Consider the following 19213-nt stretch of genomic DNA (forward strand, 5'->3'; position numbering starts at 1 on the left):
AGACTGTTGGATCCTACCGGTTTTGTAGTTGGCATTCCGACATTTGCATCGTTTATCGTATGATTCTTAATGCGGTTTGGATGTGGAAAGGGTTTGGTATATTCTACGTGGAATTCGATTACCTACTCGATTTGATTGTGTTTTGAACTCGCTTCAATTCCGTGGATACCTTTTTGTCTGGATGGAATTGAGGTATTTTATATGCCTTTGGCAAGTGGGTCTGGATAAACGTTTGGATTTGGGAAACTTAACTCTTTCAATACTATGAATAGTTACAATAGTCGGTTGAACTAGAGTCGAAGTTGATATAGGCTTATGACCTCAAGATTAAATTAGGTATTTTTCAGATATAAATAACACATCTTTTCGTTCAGATATAAATAACTGTTGTTCCTATCTGTGAATTGTCATGCACGGGCTGGTCAGAGAATTTTGACCAACGTTCATTTATCTCTGGTTGAGATGTTCTTTCAATCCCTGGAAGAGCAACTTTTCAGAGATCTGGGAGAATGAATAATTATATAACTTCACAAAGGTGTTATTTGTGAGTTCGGCCCGTCGCTTCTGTGGACAGGTCTTTTTAGTTGAATTTCTTTCCCCAGGGACAGGATTAGTTTTCTGGGTTAATAAAAGTCGATTAAAATTTTAAATCAAATATAATAAACCAAAAAAAAAACCGTATATATTTGACACAACTCAAAAAATTTATGATTCAAAAAAAAATGTCTCAAATATTCTATTATTCAAACAAAAGAAACAAAATAATCAAAATAGTCTACACAACTTTGAATTTGGGAGAATCGGGACTACTCAAATGAATTTATCTTCATCGAACAAGTATTGAAAAAATCATTAAAAAAAAAATAAAATTAAATAACCAAAAGATTGTTAATTTGCCCCTATCCCGCGGTGCTAGGTGAGTAAATAGGCCCTGTCTATACCTAGTTCACACGAGACGTGTAATTCCTTTTTAATAACTCCTCTCCCGATTCGCGCACTCCGAACTTATATTATTCATACCAAAAGAAATTTTAAAACTTTATCCCAAAAAGTCCCTGTTTTTCTATTTCTGGCTTAACTCAAACTTTCTTATGGTTAAAACAATTCCTTTCTCCTCAAATACTTAAAATTCCTTCAACATTCAAATCTACTAAATTTCCTTTCTATTTGACTCAACCTTTTTAAAGATTACTCTGATCTTCAAAAGAAATTCTTTCACTGTCCGGTTTCGCGACCGACGTTTGAGTTCTAAGCCCTTCTTCATTTTTCATTTACAGACCCCACCTTCAACCTTATCTCAAGCTAGATTTTTCTGCTGTCTCAGCTAGAACCATACTTCGGTTTGGCCTAACGAACTTTTTGCTGTGTCTTAGGTGACCAAAACGCATTTACTGAACTTATATGAGCCAAGATTTAGTTTATTTTTTTCTTATCCGTGAAAAATATATCGATTTCACCAACGCAGTGAGACGATAAGTAGGTGATGAAAAGCAATAATCGATAAAGAATATATCCTGCTTCCAAGATAAAATCGGTTACATTCAACGTATTTTTCATTCTGAATAATAATTTCAGTTATTATCAAATTTCAATAATTTCAATGATTTCCAAATTTCCGGTTTACTACAGAATAATAGTAGACTAATATTAACATAGTGTGTTTTAGAAAATCTCTAACTTGACATACTGTTATGGATCAATATTAGTAATTAAATCTTCAATTTCCTTTTATGAATAGATCCAATTTAAAAAAAATATCTCAAAAAACCTTTTGTGTTTATTTTTCGGTTCAAAAATAACAAATTAACAAATAAGAAACAACAGATACAACGAAACTCAACAAAGCTAATATACATAGTGTGCCAACGAAAACTCGATTCTCCGATTTCCGAAAAATGTGGAAAATCGTTCGACCTCGTCTATTACGATACAAAGGGAAACAACTTTTCTGCTCTTCGCATGGACATAACAGCAAACCCCTAACGGGGGTTAAAAATATTTAAGATTATGGGTGCTGAATTCCCATTTAAGTATTATTTTCCAATTACAGATATTGTATTGTGTCCACTTTATCTTTTCTTTTCAAAAAACAATATTTTATCAGCACAAGATATTCTGTGTTTTCCTTCTTTTTTCAAATAACAAAAGTAGCTTTACTCACAACGCAATATCTCACAAACTGATGGTCGGAATGCAGTCAAATTTTTACATGTATCGTTTGAAGGTTGGTACTAACTAAAAATCATATGGATTTAATACTCGCACCCCATCTGTGCATCAGACCGGTGACTTTTCAATTGGCCTAATACACAGAAATTTCAAGTATATTATTGCAAAAGAAATACTCAATGTTTTCGTGAGTGGATATCATTTAGAATTGAAATTTCACGTGTATATACGTGTATAATCATTCCAATTCCTTTATGTGAGTTTGGATAGCATAATCAGGGCCATAAAAAATTCAAGAAGAATATTGGAAAAGAAGTATTCAATTTTTCCATGATAACGCATCTGATGGGTTTGAGATTTTGGATCTATATAATAATAATAATATAGTTTATTCTGAGAAGAAAAATACAGTAATATACATTATTCGTATATGTGTGAGCCTATACGCGACCGAAATTTTCCTACAATAACTCAGCAATTCAACCGGCAAAACAATCAACGCAGAATTACCCCGCCTTCTCGCCCTTGTGTGAAACCAGCTTCAATCTAGTCGAATGCAACTAATTTATTTCGCCACATGTATTCATATACAAACACTTCCTAATACATCTACGGTTACAGCCCAAACCAAACTGGGAAAGCTCCCCTCCTCTGAGCTGAGTACACTCAGAACTAACCATAAGCCAAACGGCGTTCACACATAGATACACGTCACAACAGATGGAAACAAGGCAATAATAAACTAACCTCACATCAAGGGTTTGTCGTCGATGCAAGGGCCTGAGTACGACACTCGTCAGTGCAAAAACGAGCGCGAGCAGCGTGTAATACGCGAGTCAGAACCAGATGCATATAAGTTTATCCGGACGTATTATTTTGATAGGGCCAGATTACCCGACTCAAATGGAGTGGAGATTCCATCTACTTCCGTTCCGATTGTACAAGTATGTGTGTGTAGCTGCTTGAGCTCCAAGTTAGAGCATCCACTCTAAACTGGGGCAATATGTATTTGATAGAGAATTTCAGGTTCCGTTGTAGTCCCGGAATTATGTCAGCTTCAACCCTAATTAATTTCTTTGATTAATTCGCATCCTCCATGATATTACTCCAATTTATGTGAGGGACCGGTTTCAAGATCTGTGTTGTTATGCTCGCAACCTATCGAAATGTCAATGCTGAATAATAGGTTAGCTTTCAAAGATTCAATACTGAGTTTTAGTTTTTTTGATGTCGAACAGCATATTCAATGGACTCAGTACTTAATTGATGGAAATTCATATGAATTTGATAAAAAAAATTATAGTGAATTATTTCATAAGGAGGAGGAGCGGATATTTAATCGGTGAAACTTATCTGTATTAAAAAAAAAATCAACTACCGCATCTTCTCGAAGAAATAACTTTGGATACATGTGGATTAATGTGGCTGCAAAATATTGTTTGTGGTCTCCTAGGTCGCCAGATATGAATAATTCAGATTTTTTCTTCTGTGGTTCAATAAAATAGAAGCTGTGTTGATTGATATTGAAATGGAACTCTGAGAAAGAATTAATGCTGTAGTTGAATAACGGAATGACTCCGGATGCGCACGACTAATGAACCCAAACAACACACACACACACATCTTTAAAACATTTTATAGACAATATCTCATAGATTTTCAGACGATCTATAAAACATCAGAAAGTATAGAAAGCGATCATTTTTGAAAACATGTCATGTTTGTATTCTATCCAGTGGTAAGCAATTCAAACATTCAATTTAACAGTAATAACATATTAACAAAAAAATATCTAAATGGAAAACTAGAAATGAAAATCTCAAAATGAGCTCCCTTTTCATTAAAAAGTCATTTTTTTTCTCATTGTGCCAAGCCGAAAAGAAGTCATATCGAAAAATTCACTTTAAAATCTAACTTTTGGCATATAGCATGCCAAGTTAGTCTGATATAATTGTTTCGTAGAAGAAACGATCAAATTTGCTTGACGAAATTTGAAAAAAAAAATTAATTTTTTTGACCATACCATACACATCTCGGGACAACCTTTGGTCATGTAAGGTAGGCTGATCCGTCTGTAAATCTTCGATTGAAAGGAGAATAACAGAATACCATTATTTATAGCTGTGAACAATGAACAATGACTAAGGTTTAGATTTTGAAGATATTCATAAAACTTCGATATCTCGAAGACTAAGACACTTTTATTGAAATTAAATTTGGATATTCTGGTCGGGCATGACCTAAGATATCAGCCTGCGATGGGTTGACGTCGGTTTACGGAATACCCTGTATATGTTATCAGCAATGTGTATTATCCGGCATTTTATACAATGCCGAGGCAATGATGAAATATTATTCATTCTATAAATTGCCTAAGCATTCTGGAGAATACCTGACATCTAGCAGGTAATGTGATTAAAGTAACATCGCATTGAAGAGGGAATTGTTTTTTGTAATTTTTGTTAGTCTCATTAATTACCTGAAATCAAATTAAATCATGCTAATTTACCCAGAACGATTTCAAGTTATTTATAATATACGGGATTCCGTGGAATTCTGATGAAATTCCGTGGAATTCTTTGAAATTCAATGGGATTCTGTAGGATTCCGTAGAATTACATGGGATTCCTTGGAATTACGTGGGATTCCAAGGAATTTCAAGAGATTCTATAGTTCATAAATAGTACATTTTAAATAAAAAGTGAATATCAAATATTTCATCTTGAATCTGAAAACTTAATATTCAATGAAAATTTTTAAGTACAGTGGTTCCTTATTCTGCTGTAAAAATACTTAACCTCTCATGAAAATTGCTCCTACGACCGAAAATTCTAATTTCAATGTTAATAATTTTGTTGCAGAATGGATTTTCAGATATCTCTCTATTGTTCTGCTACTCCATTGGAGGAAATGAGAAAAAAAACAGGAGAAATTGATGATTTGATCATGAAATAAATTCAATTACATATTAAACATCAAGATTATGTCTGGGGTACCATATAAATTCATCTACTGCTATCTGGAATTTCCAGAAATCTATTTGAAGCTCTTATATTTACGTTTTATTATTCAACAGAATCTGTCAAGAATTGTATCTACTTATTTTCCTCGAGGGATTCTAACAAAGAAAATGTAGAACCTTGTAATTTGGGTAAATTTGATGTTCAGGTTCTGCTGAATGATCTGCATATTCCGAAAATATTTTATCACTTGGTTGTGAGGGGAAAAATCTATAATTTCGTTTTGAACTCAGCAGTCAAGTTGTGGTATTCCCACTTAATGCTATCAACTGACGCTACCTAACGAATTACTCATCACGTGATTTACTGGTATCCTGGAGCCACTCAATACTCTAAGCAGACACAATCACCGAAGTATCATTAGCCAATAGTGTTAAAATGATTTGAGATAAATAAACCGGCAAATCATTCATAAATAAGAAAAATAATAATGTTCCAACTCGGACACTTGAAATCATTGAAGAACTGGTGGTTCTCGGATTGTCAATCATTACATACATAATAAATGTATTTGTGGCCATCTACCGGAGTCCTTCAGCCTAAAAATATATTTTAGCAATTTTGTAAATTTGTATTCATATGAATTGTCCTAAACCCAATATTTGGTCCAACAGGATGAATAAATTATAATTATTTTTAACTTCTACACTACGTCAGTCTAGTAATATACATCTGAAACCAACTTTCATCACTAGAATTTCATCGCTCAAATACCGATTATGCAAGCATTTTAATTTCATGCCAAGAAGGGTTAGAAGGCAGGAAGAATGCAACCTTCCTCAGAGCCACCCTCTTAGGAATTTCGCGCTCCTGGAGTTTTAGGGGCGAGATTTCACCCTGGACCTTTTCCTATTACGACTACATGAATCTTGTTTCACGAGTCAACCCTGCCCTAATCCCTGTCGAATATGGGACCAGGGAAAGGCAGGGAGAGGAGCGTAATCCGACCTGCCCTAACAACGTCGATTCGATGACGCAAAAGACCTGGCCTGGAGGAGAGTCAGCCACTCAGCAAGGACCGTTAAACGAAATTCATAACTGAAGGGGGCTGGGGAGAGAGAGATCAGAAATGTTTTCTAAGCTTTTATGGGTATGATCGTAACAATAGGACTGAAGTACGATGCATTTTCGTATTGTATTACAGATTAAATAAGGCAATATGGAAATTTTGGAGAGGTGGTCTATTTGGTTTAACAGTGGATGGAATTTCTTGTTACTTTTTTATATACATATATATGCATTTCAATTTCATCAGCACTAGTGGAGCTAGCAATTCAATTTTTGTTTCAATGTCACAATTGATTTCCAAAATAAGAGTTTGAATGGATTCCCATAATTACATTTGACTTGTGAATGTTCGAGTCATAGAATTTTATATCAATATTATGATTTAAAATATCAAATTACTTGATTCAAAATAAACATTGAATTCAGTCTTTTGGATGACGGAGTAACAATATTTTATATCAAAATTATAATTTTAACTACTAATTTCGATTGTTGAAGAACTTTACTGGATAAATTATTAAAATCTCACCTCGTTCTATGATCGGCAGCCAATTATTGATACACATGATGTCTGTCAGGGCCGGCGTTAGGAGTGAAACTGTAAAGCGACCGTTTCAGGTGTCTCCATTTGAGGGGCGACAATTCAGCGCAGTTTGCTGGTCGCCTTTCATAATTCATCCTTGATTCTTAGAAACAAAATAAGATTGCTCTGCTCCAATGCGTTTGTCAACACTCCTTGCAATAAAAATCTTCATTCAACACCTCTCAATAACCTATCTATATATAATATACTTTGCCTGTGATGTTCTATATATAGAACCGATATTCAGATTTGGAAAATTCACTCGGAAACCTAGTATTTACCGTACAAATCTGCAAGTCGCTCTGGCTCCAAACGCTGCGAAATATTTGAAGCTTTTAGAAAATAGAATTATTCCGACAGTTCGACAGCTACCAATCGACTTCGATCTTGCCTGGTTTCAACAGGATGGCTGTCCAAGTCACAACGCACGAGGAGTCACATATTATCTCAGGACGACATTTTCTGACCGTGTCATTTTTACAAATGGCACGATCAAATGGCCTCCCAGGTCACCAGATTTATCTCCCAATGATTTTTTTCTTTGGGGATATCTGAAAAATTTGATTCATGGGCATGAAATTGACAGAGCGATAAATCTTGTTGAATTAATCCTAAGTAATCGAACTTTGTGCCCAAATAGCAACTATGCCGAATCTGTTCAGAGAGATGTGATTATCTCTTCATAATAGTTTTTCGCTACTGTTTGGCTCAACAAAGTGGATTATTTGAACATTTAATTCAAATTTGTCGATCTCTCAGTTTTCAGAATTGGTTGTTTTGTTTTTCAATTTTTTATTATGTAGAATTTATTTTATTTTCAAACCAGTTATGGCGAAAAGTAACCTGATTTACACTGAGAAAAAATTTTTTTGCATTTATTGTGGCAAATAAATTCCTCGCTTACACACAACAAAATGAGAGTATTAACATTCAAATCAAACCAATACGGCCTGTCGTCCTACACACCACGTTTGGAGTGCGAATGTTTACTGATCGCGGTTCGCGGACCGTCAAGTCAACACTCCAGAACAACACATCCCCTCTACGCCTGCCAGCGGCCGTTCGCGAAGACCAGATCTTTATTTGATATGGCATCGCACTAATGTTTCGATCCTTCCACTGTTCCATTGGAGCCAGAGCGGCTTGCAGATTTGTAAGCTAAATCCGATATTTCCGAGTAAATTTTCCAAATCTGTAAAGTCAAGTGTAAATGCTAATTATTAAACAGATATTGGGAATTCTACAACCCATAAATATCTTATACATGAAAATCAAAATACTACTCATTCAACAGTTTGTTCTGATAGTGATTGCAATTTCGTTATACACTTTCTAATACGTCGTTCTTTCTTATTTCTTAGATTTATTCACGTAATAAAGTGTTATCTTTATTTTTCAATATTCAGTGAAATAAACTGGGTTAGAAATATTTACGATTTTGTCACCTTTTATTTAAACATATTTGTTGTTTCAATTTATAGATACATTTTTTTATTTGGCCTTGATAAATTCCAAAGATATACATAAACGAAACGTTGGCTAAGTCTAAATTGTCTCATTTTCATGGGTTAACCCTGAAATTTAAAGTTCAATATTAAGTAGAAACGTTTTTTTTTGGAATTAAAAAAAACAACTGAACATACGGTCATCTACCTTTCCGAATATTTTTTAGGGGAACATATATTTCTATATTCAAAATTTCATTATATTCCATTTGATAATGCCAACACGTCACCCCGAACGTTAAATTCTTCTCAAGGATATATGTTGCTTTTTTAGCTCCAGTCTTTCTCAGCTTCTCCACGAAAAAGAATTTTAATTTGTTAGCGAGATTTGACCCGTTTCTGGTATTCCTTTTTCAGTAATGAAGCTCAAGCTGGATACAGTAAGGCAGGATAATCCGCAAAACTTTTGAATTTTTTCAATTGCTTTATCGATTTCCCCCGAAGCAAAAGAGAGATTGGGATGAAATTGCATTTTTATCCCACCATCAGCGTCCAATTTTATGTTCCGTTGATTTTTAGTCGAATCGTGGGGAAGTTTCGACTATGGTTTTTTACTTGGGAATAGAAGGGGAGACAAAATGTGGATTTGGAATATATCGAGGAATGTTCGTGTGAAGAAAAAATATATTTAAATAGGAATTAAATATAATTGAGTACATATTCAATATAAAAATAACTTGATATAACATTTGGATCTATTTAACATCGTATTGAATTATAATTCATCAAAGATATATTCATGATTCCATCTGAATTCTGTTTATAGCATAAGTGGGTTCATGACTATATTCGATGAATATTTCTGATTAAACACATTTAACTCAACGAAGAACTTCAAAAATAAACACAATACATGATTGATGCTCTTTATGTCATCTTCATTAATAACGAATGTTATCAAATAAAAATAATTTCGAATTGTACATTATAATTTTTGTAGAATCTAAAAACAAACGATTATGAGAGCTTTTTTTTATTAAATAAGTCCAGAAACTTCATACCTCGGACATATTACCTGTAATTTTGTCTTTCTGTTTTCATTGATAAATACATGTAGGATCCAGTCTATTGTTCCCTGTAAATAATTGAGATGGTCAACCGGATGCTTAGTCTCTTCAAGTGCCAAGGGCATGACAAATTCAATGAGTTTACAGGGAACGAATGGTTATTGTACATAATGCACAAAGGATGTGTTATTCTTCGGGGTGTCGAAGAAATGTGTCAGGTCGGTGGTAAAACTTAAGAGATTTATTGGGGGGTTGATAAGGTTCGAAGACAATACGGTCATGCCAGATGTGTTTCGTCTTTTTTCTGAAAGGTTCTAGTCCTTCTAGAATATTCGGTTTCCAGGAATCCGCGAAGATCTTTGGGGGCGGTACGGCAAAAGATTTCATTGGACTAGGAGATGGTAGGTACTTTCCCCGAAGGGTGTGGCCAAAACGCGGATATTCGAGACAGGGTAGATCCAATCGACAGAGAGGACAGTTAAGATTAAACCGAAGACGGGTACAGACGATACAGTTTAACTCAAATCAAAGACGAGACAAGTTCGGTCGGTCAACTTAAGACGTAAGACGAAAAGACGGTTCGCGGACTAGATTAAGACGAGTCGCGAACAAGTTAAAGACGAGACGACCGAAAACTTGAAGTACGACGAAGACGTTTCGAGTAATCAAGTAAACGAGAGTTGGAGACGAAATTCAGTACCGTATACCGTATAGTATTAAGAAACTTGTTATTAGGACGTTATTGGGATCTTCTCAATACTGAGTTTTCACTGTATAATTGTGGCTTTGTAAATAGATGTAAATAATTCAAAAGAGTTTCATTATTACTAATCCAACAAAGTCACGGAGAAAAAGACGAAAGGCCAGGTAATCGAATCATACCTCTAGACGATCGATTAACCAAGCCTACATACATTACCAATCAAAATACCTTTATATAGCTTATTAGTTAGATGACGGCTTCAATACACCCCATAGGACCTTTTCCTTGATTTTGTGGAAAAGCCTTCATACCAAACTATCTCAAATGTCTTGATTATAGCAAAAAATACAGATGTATACAATTTTCTCTCACTCAGTGACAGGTTTATCTGGAGCTGTCTTGTAGCATTGTGGATGGTTGAGTGGTGCTGGCTGGACTAAAACGGCTGATCTGGACTCATATTTATTACTATTATACTCCAGGATTTTGGAGGGAATGGATAAGTAATTTATAGGCCTATAGGATGAAACCTTTGAAGTTTTTCTCTAGTTTCGGTATCATAAAAATGTCCGCTGTTTTGAATTGCTTATGCCAATTTTCCCATCCTAATTTAATAAATAATGGATGCCGTACTTTAGATCCCTAACTCTGGAGGATTTGGGGGACTTTGTCGGTGATCAAGTAGAAATCTTGACATATTGGCCCATTATACTGCAAACCATAAGATCATCAGTCTATACAGCTGATTGAATCGGATGGATTGATTTTGCCCTGCCGAAGTAAAGAGGCTTACGTTAGGCGCTTTTCTATTTTCCATAATTCCTGTCTTCCATATTTCCTGTCTTCAATCTCTGGGGAGTGTAATAGGAATATTTGGGTTCTTAAGGGTTGTAACTTTGTTTCATATACATATAGTTTTAATATATGCACAGGATTTCAGGATGTGATAGCTCGTCCAAGCATATAAAAGAAAAAGCTTTCATTAACTTACCCTATAAAATGCACCATTTTCGAGATACAGGGTGTTGAATATGAAAAAAAATTTTTTTTTGCAAATATCGCAAATGTCGTAAGCATTTTTTAGTTTATCAGAAATTAATATTAAATTTTAAAAAAAAGTTAACAGTTCAGACCTTTTCAACATAAAATTTTTTCAAAAACGATCGACTTTAGAGCTTATGACCAAGACTACTTTTCTGTATGGAAAATAGTGACGGTTCAAATGGTAGTCTCAAAAACCTTAATTTTTCCATTAGCGAAGAAGTTGGGGAGAAAAACACCCACTTACCCTTCAAAACCCGTTTTTTTTCTAGTTATTGGTGAGAGAAATCCTAATGCCCACATTATCTGTCGTAATACAGGGTTGTTGTATCGTGTATTTAAATTGTTTGTATTTCCCGGGGTTTTCTTAGGCGCATAGGTTGTTAGTGCGCAAGTTATGTGTGGTCTGGGAGATTTCCGTCTTGATCAATTCAATTCTCGTATGAAGATAGAACGCATATGTTCAGTGATATACATTTTCATATTTCTTTCAATAAAGAATTTAAGCAGTTCCACCGCAATTTATTACTACGTACACAACAGTTGGCGACGAGGATCTACGAATCTACGGTAAATAACAACGGACAATACAGAGAATACCACCGACACGTATAAGAATCATCAATTACGTTCAAACAAGATGTCTGCTCCTACACATTCAATACATACAGTGTTTTCAATCGAAACATACGATGTTTCAAAGAAATTCGACCGTTGGTTAATGCGCTTGGAAAGTGCCTTCGAAGTTTTCCTGGTTCCTAATGAGAAAAAGGCTGCATACTTATTACATTACATGGGACCTGATGCCTACGATGTTCTCTGCGACAAAGTATCACCTGAAAATCCAAATAATATGGAATACAATGACCTAATTAAGGAAATGAAACAACATTACAATCCTGAACCATTAGAAATTGCAGAAAACTTTCGATTCTTACAAAGGAAACAGAATGAAGGGGAAAGTGTTCAACAATACTTAACTACTTTGCAACGTTTAGCTACAACCTGCAAATTTGGTGATTATCTTAAGAAAGCATTGAGAAATCAATTCGTGTTTGGCCTGAGAACACAAAATATTCAAAGTCGTTTGTTGGAAATGAAGGACCTGACTATAGAGAGGGCTCTAGAAGTAGCTATCAGTATGGAAACATCAGCAAGAGATGCGGCACAACTACACAGAAGCAATGTGGCAAGTGCAAGTGTAAACAGTGTTAACTGTGAAAAAGGCAATAATGACCGATTTTCATCTAAAAGGGCTTTTGCAAAGTCTTCATCAAATAATTCCAAAAATGTTAATTTTAAAAATTATTGTTACAGGTGCGGATCTCCCACACATTTTGCAAATAAATGCAAGCACATTACCACTATTTGCTCCAAATGCAAGGTCAAGGGTCATCTGGGAAAGGTTTGTTTCAAAAGTAAAAATACAGAAAGTACAAATCAAATTGAAGAACTATTTTCTATTGAATCCGAACATATCGATTACAGGGAAAAATTTATGGTCAAAATTAAAATTGAAGGTAAAATTTTAATTTTTGAAGTAGACAGTGGAGCTGCTGTAAGTATAATGAGTTATTCTATGTTCAAAAATTTCTTTCCTACTTTACAAATTAAAAAAACTGATTTAAAACTAGTCACTTACTGCAAGAAAGTGTTAGATGTTGTGGGCTATTCAAGGGTGGGTTGCATTTATGAAACTGAAACTCACATTTTGAATTCATACATTGTTAATACCGATCGAAAACCTATTTTAGGCCGTGAGTGGATACGTCAATTGAACATTAAATTACAAAATATTAATCAAATTTCCGTTATGAATACACCTGAAAATATTTTACAAAAATACCCAATAGTTTTGGAAAAATCAATGGGTAAAATTCTTAATATTCAAGCTCGTCTTAAATTGAAAAATAATGCAACACCTGTTTTCATCAGAGCTAGAAAGATTCCATTCGCTTTACAATCCAAAGTGGAAGAAGAATTGTTGAATTTAGAAAAGGAAGGAATTTTAGTAAAAGTCATGCGTTCTGAGTGGGCTACACCCATTGTACCGGTTGTAAAAGCTAATGGGAAAATTCGCATTTGTGGTGATTTCAAAATAACCTTGAATCCAAACCTCATTATAGATGAGTATCCTCTACCTTCCATCGAAAATTTATTTTCCACTATGGCTGGGGGAGATAAGTTCACGAAATTAGATTTACAACAGGCCTATTTACAATTAGAAGTACATCCGGATGATCAAAAATTTTTAACATTAAGTACACCTAAAGGACTTTTTCAATGTACTCGATTAATGTATGGGGTTGCTAGTGCGCCTGCTATTTGGCAACGCCTGATAGAAAATTTGCTGAAAGATATACCCGGTGTCTCAGTATTTTTAGATGACATCAAGATAACAGCCCCTGATGATAATACACATTTCGAGAGACTGGAAAAAGTTTTATGCAGACTTTCAGATCATAATATAAGAATTAATTACGAAAAATGCGAATTTATGAAAGATAAAATAGAATATTGCGGCTATGTTATAGATAGGTCGGGCATACATAAACCGAAAAAGAAAATGGATGCAATCCAAAACGCAAAAATACCTACTAATAAAACTGAAGTCAGGGCTTTTACAGGTTTAATCAATTATTACGGAAGATTTTTAGAAAATCTTAGTTCAAAATTATACCCTATATACAATTTATTAAAAGAAGGTGTAGATTTCAAATGGGACATTAAATGCCAAAGAGCATTCGATACTGTCAAGAAAGAAATTAGTTCCGATCGAGTATTGGCTCATTTCGATCCTCAGTTAACATTAATTTTGGCTACTGATGCCAGTCCCTATGCGGTTGGCGCAGTACTTTCACATGTTTATCCAGATGGTACTGAAAGACCTATTCAATTCGCTTCACAAGTTTTATCGACAGTTCACCAAAAATATTCACAAATTGATAAAGAAGCATATAGCATTATTTTTGGTGTCAAGAAATTCTTTTATTACCTTTATGGTAGACGTTTCACCCTGTATACAGATCATAAGCCTCTTATCCAAATTTTTTCACCATCAAAACATCTTCCAACTTTGTCTACCACAAGAATGCAACATTATGCATTATTTTTGCAAACATTTCAGTACGATATTAAATACAAAAATTCAAAAGAACATTCAAATGCGGACGCTATGTCCAGATTACCTACAAACTCGAAGCAAATTAATATGTACGATGAATCTGATGCATTTGAAATATATCAAATACAAAATTTACCTGTCACTTTCGAAGAATTACGAATTGAGTCTTCGAAAGAGCGCAGTTTTTCCAAATTAATAAAATCTTTACGCCTAGGTAAACAAGTATCCAAAAAGGATCGCTTCAATGTCGAACAATCTGAGTTTTCCTTACAGCAAGGCTGCTTGTTCCGTGGACAAACAGTTGTTATACCACAATCTTTACGTCCAAAAATTTTGAATGAGCTTCACTCAACACATTCTGGTATAATTAAGACGAAACAATTGGCTAGAGGTTACTGTTGGTGGCCTGGAATATCGGTCGATATTGAAAATAAAATTAAAAACTGTTCTGAATGTAATAAATTTAAAAATAATCCCGCTAAATTTCCATTTCATCCATGGGAAAAGACAAGTAAACCATTCGAAAGAGTACATGTTGACTTTGCCGGACCTTTCATGAATCGTTACTTTTTTATTTTAGTTGATTCATATACTCGTTGGCCGGAAATACATGTTGTCAAAAATATGACAGTTCATACTACAATACCTCTACTTCGAAAAATTTTCAGTACTTTTGGTCTACCAGCTGTCTTAGTTAGCGATAATGGACCCACTTTTACGTCCTTTGAATTCAAGAATTTTTTGAGAGAGAATGGAATTTTTCACAAGTTTTCACCTCCATATCATCCTGCTACAAATGGATTAGCAGAACGATATGTTCAGTCTTTCAAGGGTGTTTTAAAAACTCTGGGACAAAATGAGAGAGACATCGAATTGAATTTGTCTAAATTTCTTATTAATTACCGAAAAATGCCTCACACCATTACCGGAGTGAGTCCTTCTTATCTTATGTTTGGTAGGGATATTCGAACAAGACTTGATTTAATTTTGCCTCCAAAAAAATACGAACTAAATATTTCTAAAAATACTGATTTTAGAGTTTTCAGAGAGGGGGAAAGAGTCATGGTTAGGGAATACCTGGGGTTCGATAAATGGCAGTTTGGTACTGTGAGAAAGAAGTTGGGAAGTTTAATTTATTTAATCGAATTGGATGATTCTCGAGTTTGGAAGCGCCATGTCGATCAAATGCGTTCCATGGGTGAGGACACACCTTTGAAAATTAGCAACACACCATCTAACACATTTATTGAGCTTCCTACGATATTGCCTTCAGCGAAAAATAATGACAATGATTATGTTGCTGAAAAGCAAAATACTTTGGACGGAAATGTTGTCCAAAATAAAGAAATTAAACCAGATGGTGTACCACTAAAACCAGAAATTCCAGATGACGCTTGTACCCTAAGGAGATCTACACGATTGCGTAAAGCACCCTCACGATTGGGAATTGAAAATTGTACTTAACTCCTACAGAGGGAGGAATGTTGTATCGTGTATTTAAATTGTTTGTATTTCCCGGGGTTTTCTTAGGCGCATAGGTTGTTAGTGCGCAAGTTATGTGTGGTCTGGGAGATTTCCGTCTTGATCAATTCAATTCTCGTATGAAGATAGAACGCATATGTTCAGTGATATACATTTTCATATTTCTTTCAATAAAGAATTTAAGCAGTTCCACCGCAATTTATTACTACGTACACAACAAGGGTGAAATAAAATTCAGTTCCTTATTGAAAGAGTGATTTGAAATATTCAAGAAGAACGTGATGTCAGAAGTTGATTGTTTTCATCACGGATTCAAAATAGTAAGATATTTATATGTTTATGATATCAGGGCCGTCGCTAGCCAAACTGCCTCCCTAGGCAAAGACCCAATTTGTCGCCTCTACAGAATGCTAAAAACTAAATTCTTATGAATAAATTATGAAATATATTAATTGAATTCAGGCTTCAGATTGTTCTGCTGAATTTGAACTTCATAAAGCACTCGAATATTTCGTTTTTTTTTCTTCGATATGATCAAATAAAACAACCAGATGATGCAGATGAACCATTATTTTCAATTCGAATAAGATTAGTGAATTTGACAAAAAAAAAACATTTGTGATATTGGTTGAGATTCAAAAAAAATTTTCAATTCATTCTTCCAGTAATCTAGTTTCCTTGGAAAAAGTTGATACTGCTGCCCTCCGTTATTTGCTGTCTCTCTAGAGAGGATTCTGCGGTTCCAGGTTCTTCTGCTCAGTTTCGAATTCATAAAAAGCTTCAAGGTTATCGAGCAAAATAATCGGATGAACCATCATTTTAAATTCGAATGCGTCCACTCCCAACACTAATTAATTTGATGTAAAAATGAAAAATATCATAATATAATGGAATGCGGTACAAAATAATGAAACGTCTTATATTTCTTGAGAATTGTAATGAATTTTAAAGGGTGAAATTATATTTTGCTTTATTCTGAGCAATCAATAATATGTATTTATCCTCTAAAATCACATATTTACATGTATGAGTACAAAAAAATATACGAAAGGTATAGGATATAACCAAAATGATCATACAATCAAGTAGCACCTGAGAAGTATTCCTGAAGAAGTAAAAACACTTTGACAATAAAAAATTTTCAACTGACCTATTGAACTTGGGTATATTTTCAATTCTTTTCAATTCCAAGGCAGTGCATTATGGATTTTGATACCCATATATCTTGGTGATTTTTTTGAATATCCTGAATATTGAAGAATTGAAAACATAAATAGTCCAGGAGCCGCCCCAAGTGGCAATAAAATTCGGGAACGTTAAGCAAATCGAACGCTATCAAGTTTATTTATGATTATAATGCGGCACATTTGATTATTTTCAATTATTATTTGTCGGTATTACTTCCTGTTGCTGACCGAATTAAATCTCATTCGGTATTTTCCATTTCTACACATGAGACATTTTTTGATTGAGCTTGAAATGCGGCCCTTGAAATTTGGCGCCCTAGGCGACCGCTTACCCTGCCTACCCCCTAACGACGGCCCTTTATGATATGTTAGGATTAGAAATGACACATACATTTAGAGGCTGAAATTTTCAAATTTTTCTTTGGAATCCTTAATGAACATTTATGAATATTATCTCTGAGGTACGTAAATATTGACATAAAATAGCTTTTGATTCCTTCTGCTAGGCCCTTCTAGGTATCAGATATGAATATCAACATGATGTTAGGAACAAGGAAAGGTCAATATTAATTAGGGAATCAGATTGAGAGGGTTAAAATTATGTTGGCCGCAAAAAGCGATATTAGGTGATCAATATTATCAGAAATAAAATTTTTTTGAATAGAAAAAAATTTTTTGTTATATCATAATCGAAGGATAATTCAAAGGTTGAATGTAGAAAAGGTTTCACAATTGGTAGTGCGGGAAGTGAAGTTTTAAGCGATTTGAACCTTCGATTCAGGTATATTCAGGTCTAGTTCTGCTAGATTAAGGGAATTCGGTCCAAAAATGTTATTTGATTATGCTGTTTGGGTAATTCCATAAATTGCATTGAAACTGAGTATTTTTTCAGGTCCCGTCATATAACTTTTACTCAATAATTCCCGGGTCCAACGTACAGATGATACTGCCAATGTCATACCAGATTCAAATTGAAAATAGAGATAAAACTGTTTTTCATTGAAAAAGCATTAGTTCATTAGTGTTATTCAGACTCCGCTTCCTTGACAGCAATGGTTTGAAGGTGCTCCAAAAAAACAACATTGGCCTAAATGAAGAATGGATTGTCTAGGTTGAAGCCTATTGCGAAATTAAGACGAATATTTTTACACAAAAGTTATTCAAAAGTTAAAGGAGTATAGATGTACATGCATCACTCTTAAAGGTCACTTTGTTGACTAATGAAGTAGAATCTTCAAGAAACAATGATCTGTTTTTACTGTTTAGGCCCAGGACTTATTGAGTGGAGTATGAGGTCTCTGTAGTCTCTATTCGTGACTGGTAATCCGCATTGGGAATCGAAATACCAAAAACAATTTTATTCGAATCTTTGACACCGATTCGGATCTAAAGATGCAAGCAGTATTTTTCTTATCCGAGGATTTCGTCAGGATCAAAACTTCAATGCATTATCCTTACCCATTTCTGAACTTTCAATTCTCAACACCTTCTCCTTCCTATATGTTTTCTTTGACTTATCGGTGAGAAAACAAAGGGTGTGAGTGGAAATGCGTGTTAAAAGGATATAGATCGGATCAAGTAGGCTATATTCTGCTACTTCGAAATAAAATAATAATTCCTACCATAAGAAAACGTGTAACTGTGTACATTGTAGGAGAATTCATGTGTTTTATCTGGAGGAAATATGGAGTTTACCTCCAGCAAATTCAGGGGAGCAAAAATCGAAGTTTCATTTCGTAGGATAGTGAAGAACGGATAAGCTTGTTATAAAACAAATAAATACTCTAAAGGAGTAAGGCACGCAATCAGATTGGTTTGTTTTAGAAAATTAATATTTTTTGGCAACAAATAAGTAGTAGAAAACATGTATTTTTCCCTCGGAAATTCAGTGACTGATTAAAATAGCTGGGAGTTCGAGGCGCAAGCAAAATATGAGTAAAAAGGCCCTAAAAACTTACATTTTGAATAACTGTTATTAGCAGGAATTTAAAATGTGAAATCTGGGAAAGCTACTATGCAGCAAAACAATTGTGAATTTCAGAATTTCAAGGGGAAATGTAATAACTGTCATTTTATTTTTCATTCCAAATTGATTTTCAACAAGTAAAGACCGAGTAGAATAATATATAAAAAATATGAAAAATAATAATTAATTAATATTAATTAATTAATATAATATTATAGTAATATTTGCCATTCAAATAGGTATTCATATAAAAACAATATCGTTAATAAATACCTTGGACCAAGAAAATGCTCACCCTTTGAATTCACTAAATACATTTCACAATCTGCAATTTGTTTGAAGAACAAGATTGATCATGCAATTTGAATTGAGAGTAGCATCGTCTTTGTCTGTATTTATTCACTTAGGACAGAAAAGA

The 19213-nt window shown here is 34.2% G+C and overlaps 1 protein-coding gene across 1 annotated transcript; it reads left to right on the forward strand.

Annotated features, from left to right (window-relative positions):
• The first annotated feature begins 11421 nt into the window (after positions 1-11421).
• On the forward strand, positions 11422-12747 carry LOC123680597. The gene is made up of 2 exons (XM_045618579.1): positions 11422-12362; positions 12431-12747. The coding sequence occupies exons 1-2, from the start codon at positions 11677-11679 to the stop codon at positions 12456-12458; spliced, it is 714 nt and encodes a 237-aa protein (XP_045474535.1). The 5' UTR covers positions 11422-11676; the 3' UTR covers positions 12459-12747.
• Positions 12748-19213: the final 6466 nt, after the last annotated feature.

Source organism: Harmonia axyridis, chromosome 5 (assembly GCF_914767665.1).
Source record: "Harmonia axyridis chromosome 5, icHarAxyr1.1, whole genome shotgun sequence".
Classification (NCBI taxonomy): domain Eukaryota; kingdom Metazoa; phylum Arthropoda; class Insecta; order Coleoptera; family Coccinellidae; genus Harmonia; species Harmonia axyridis.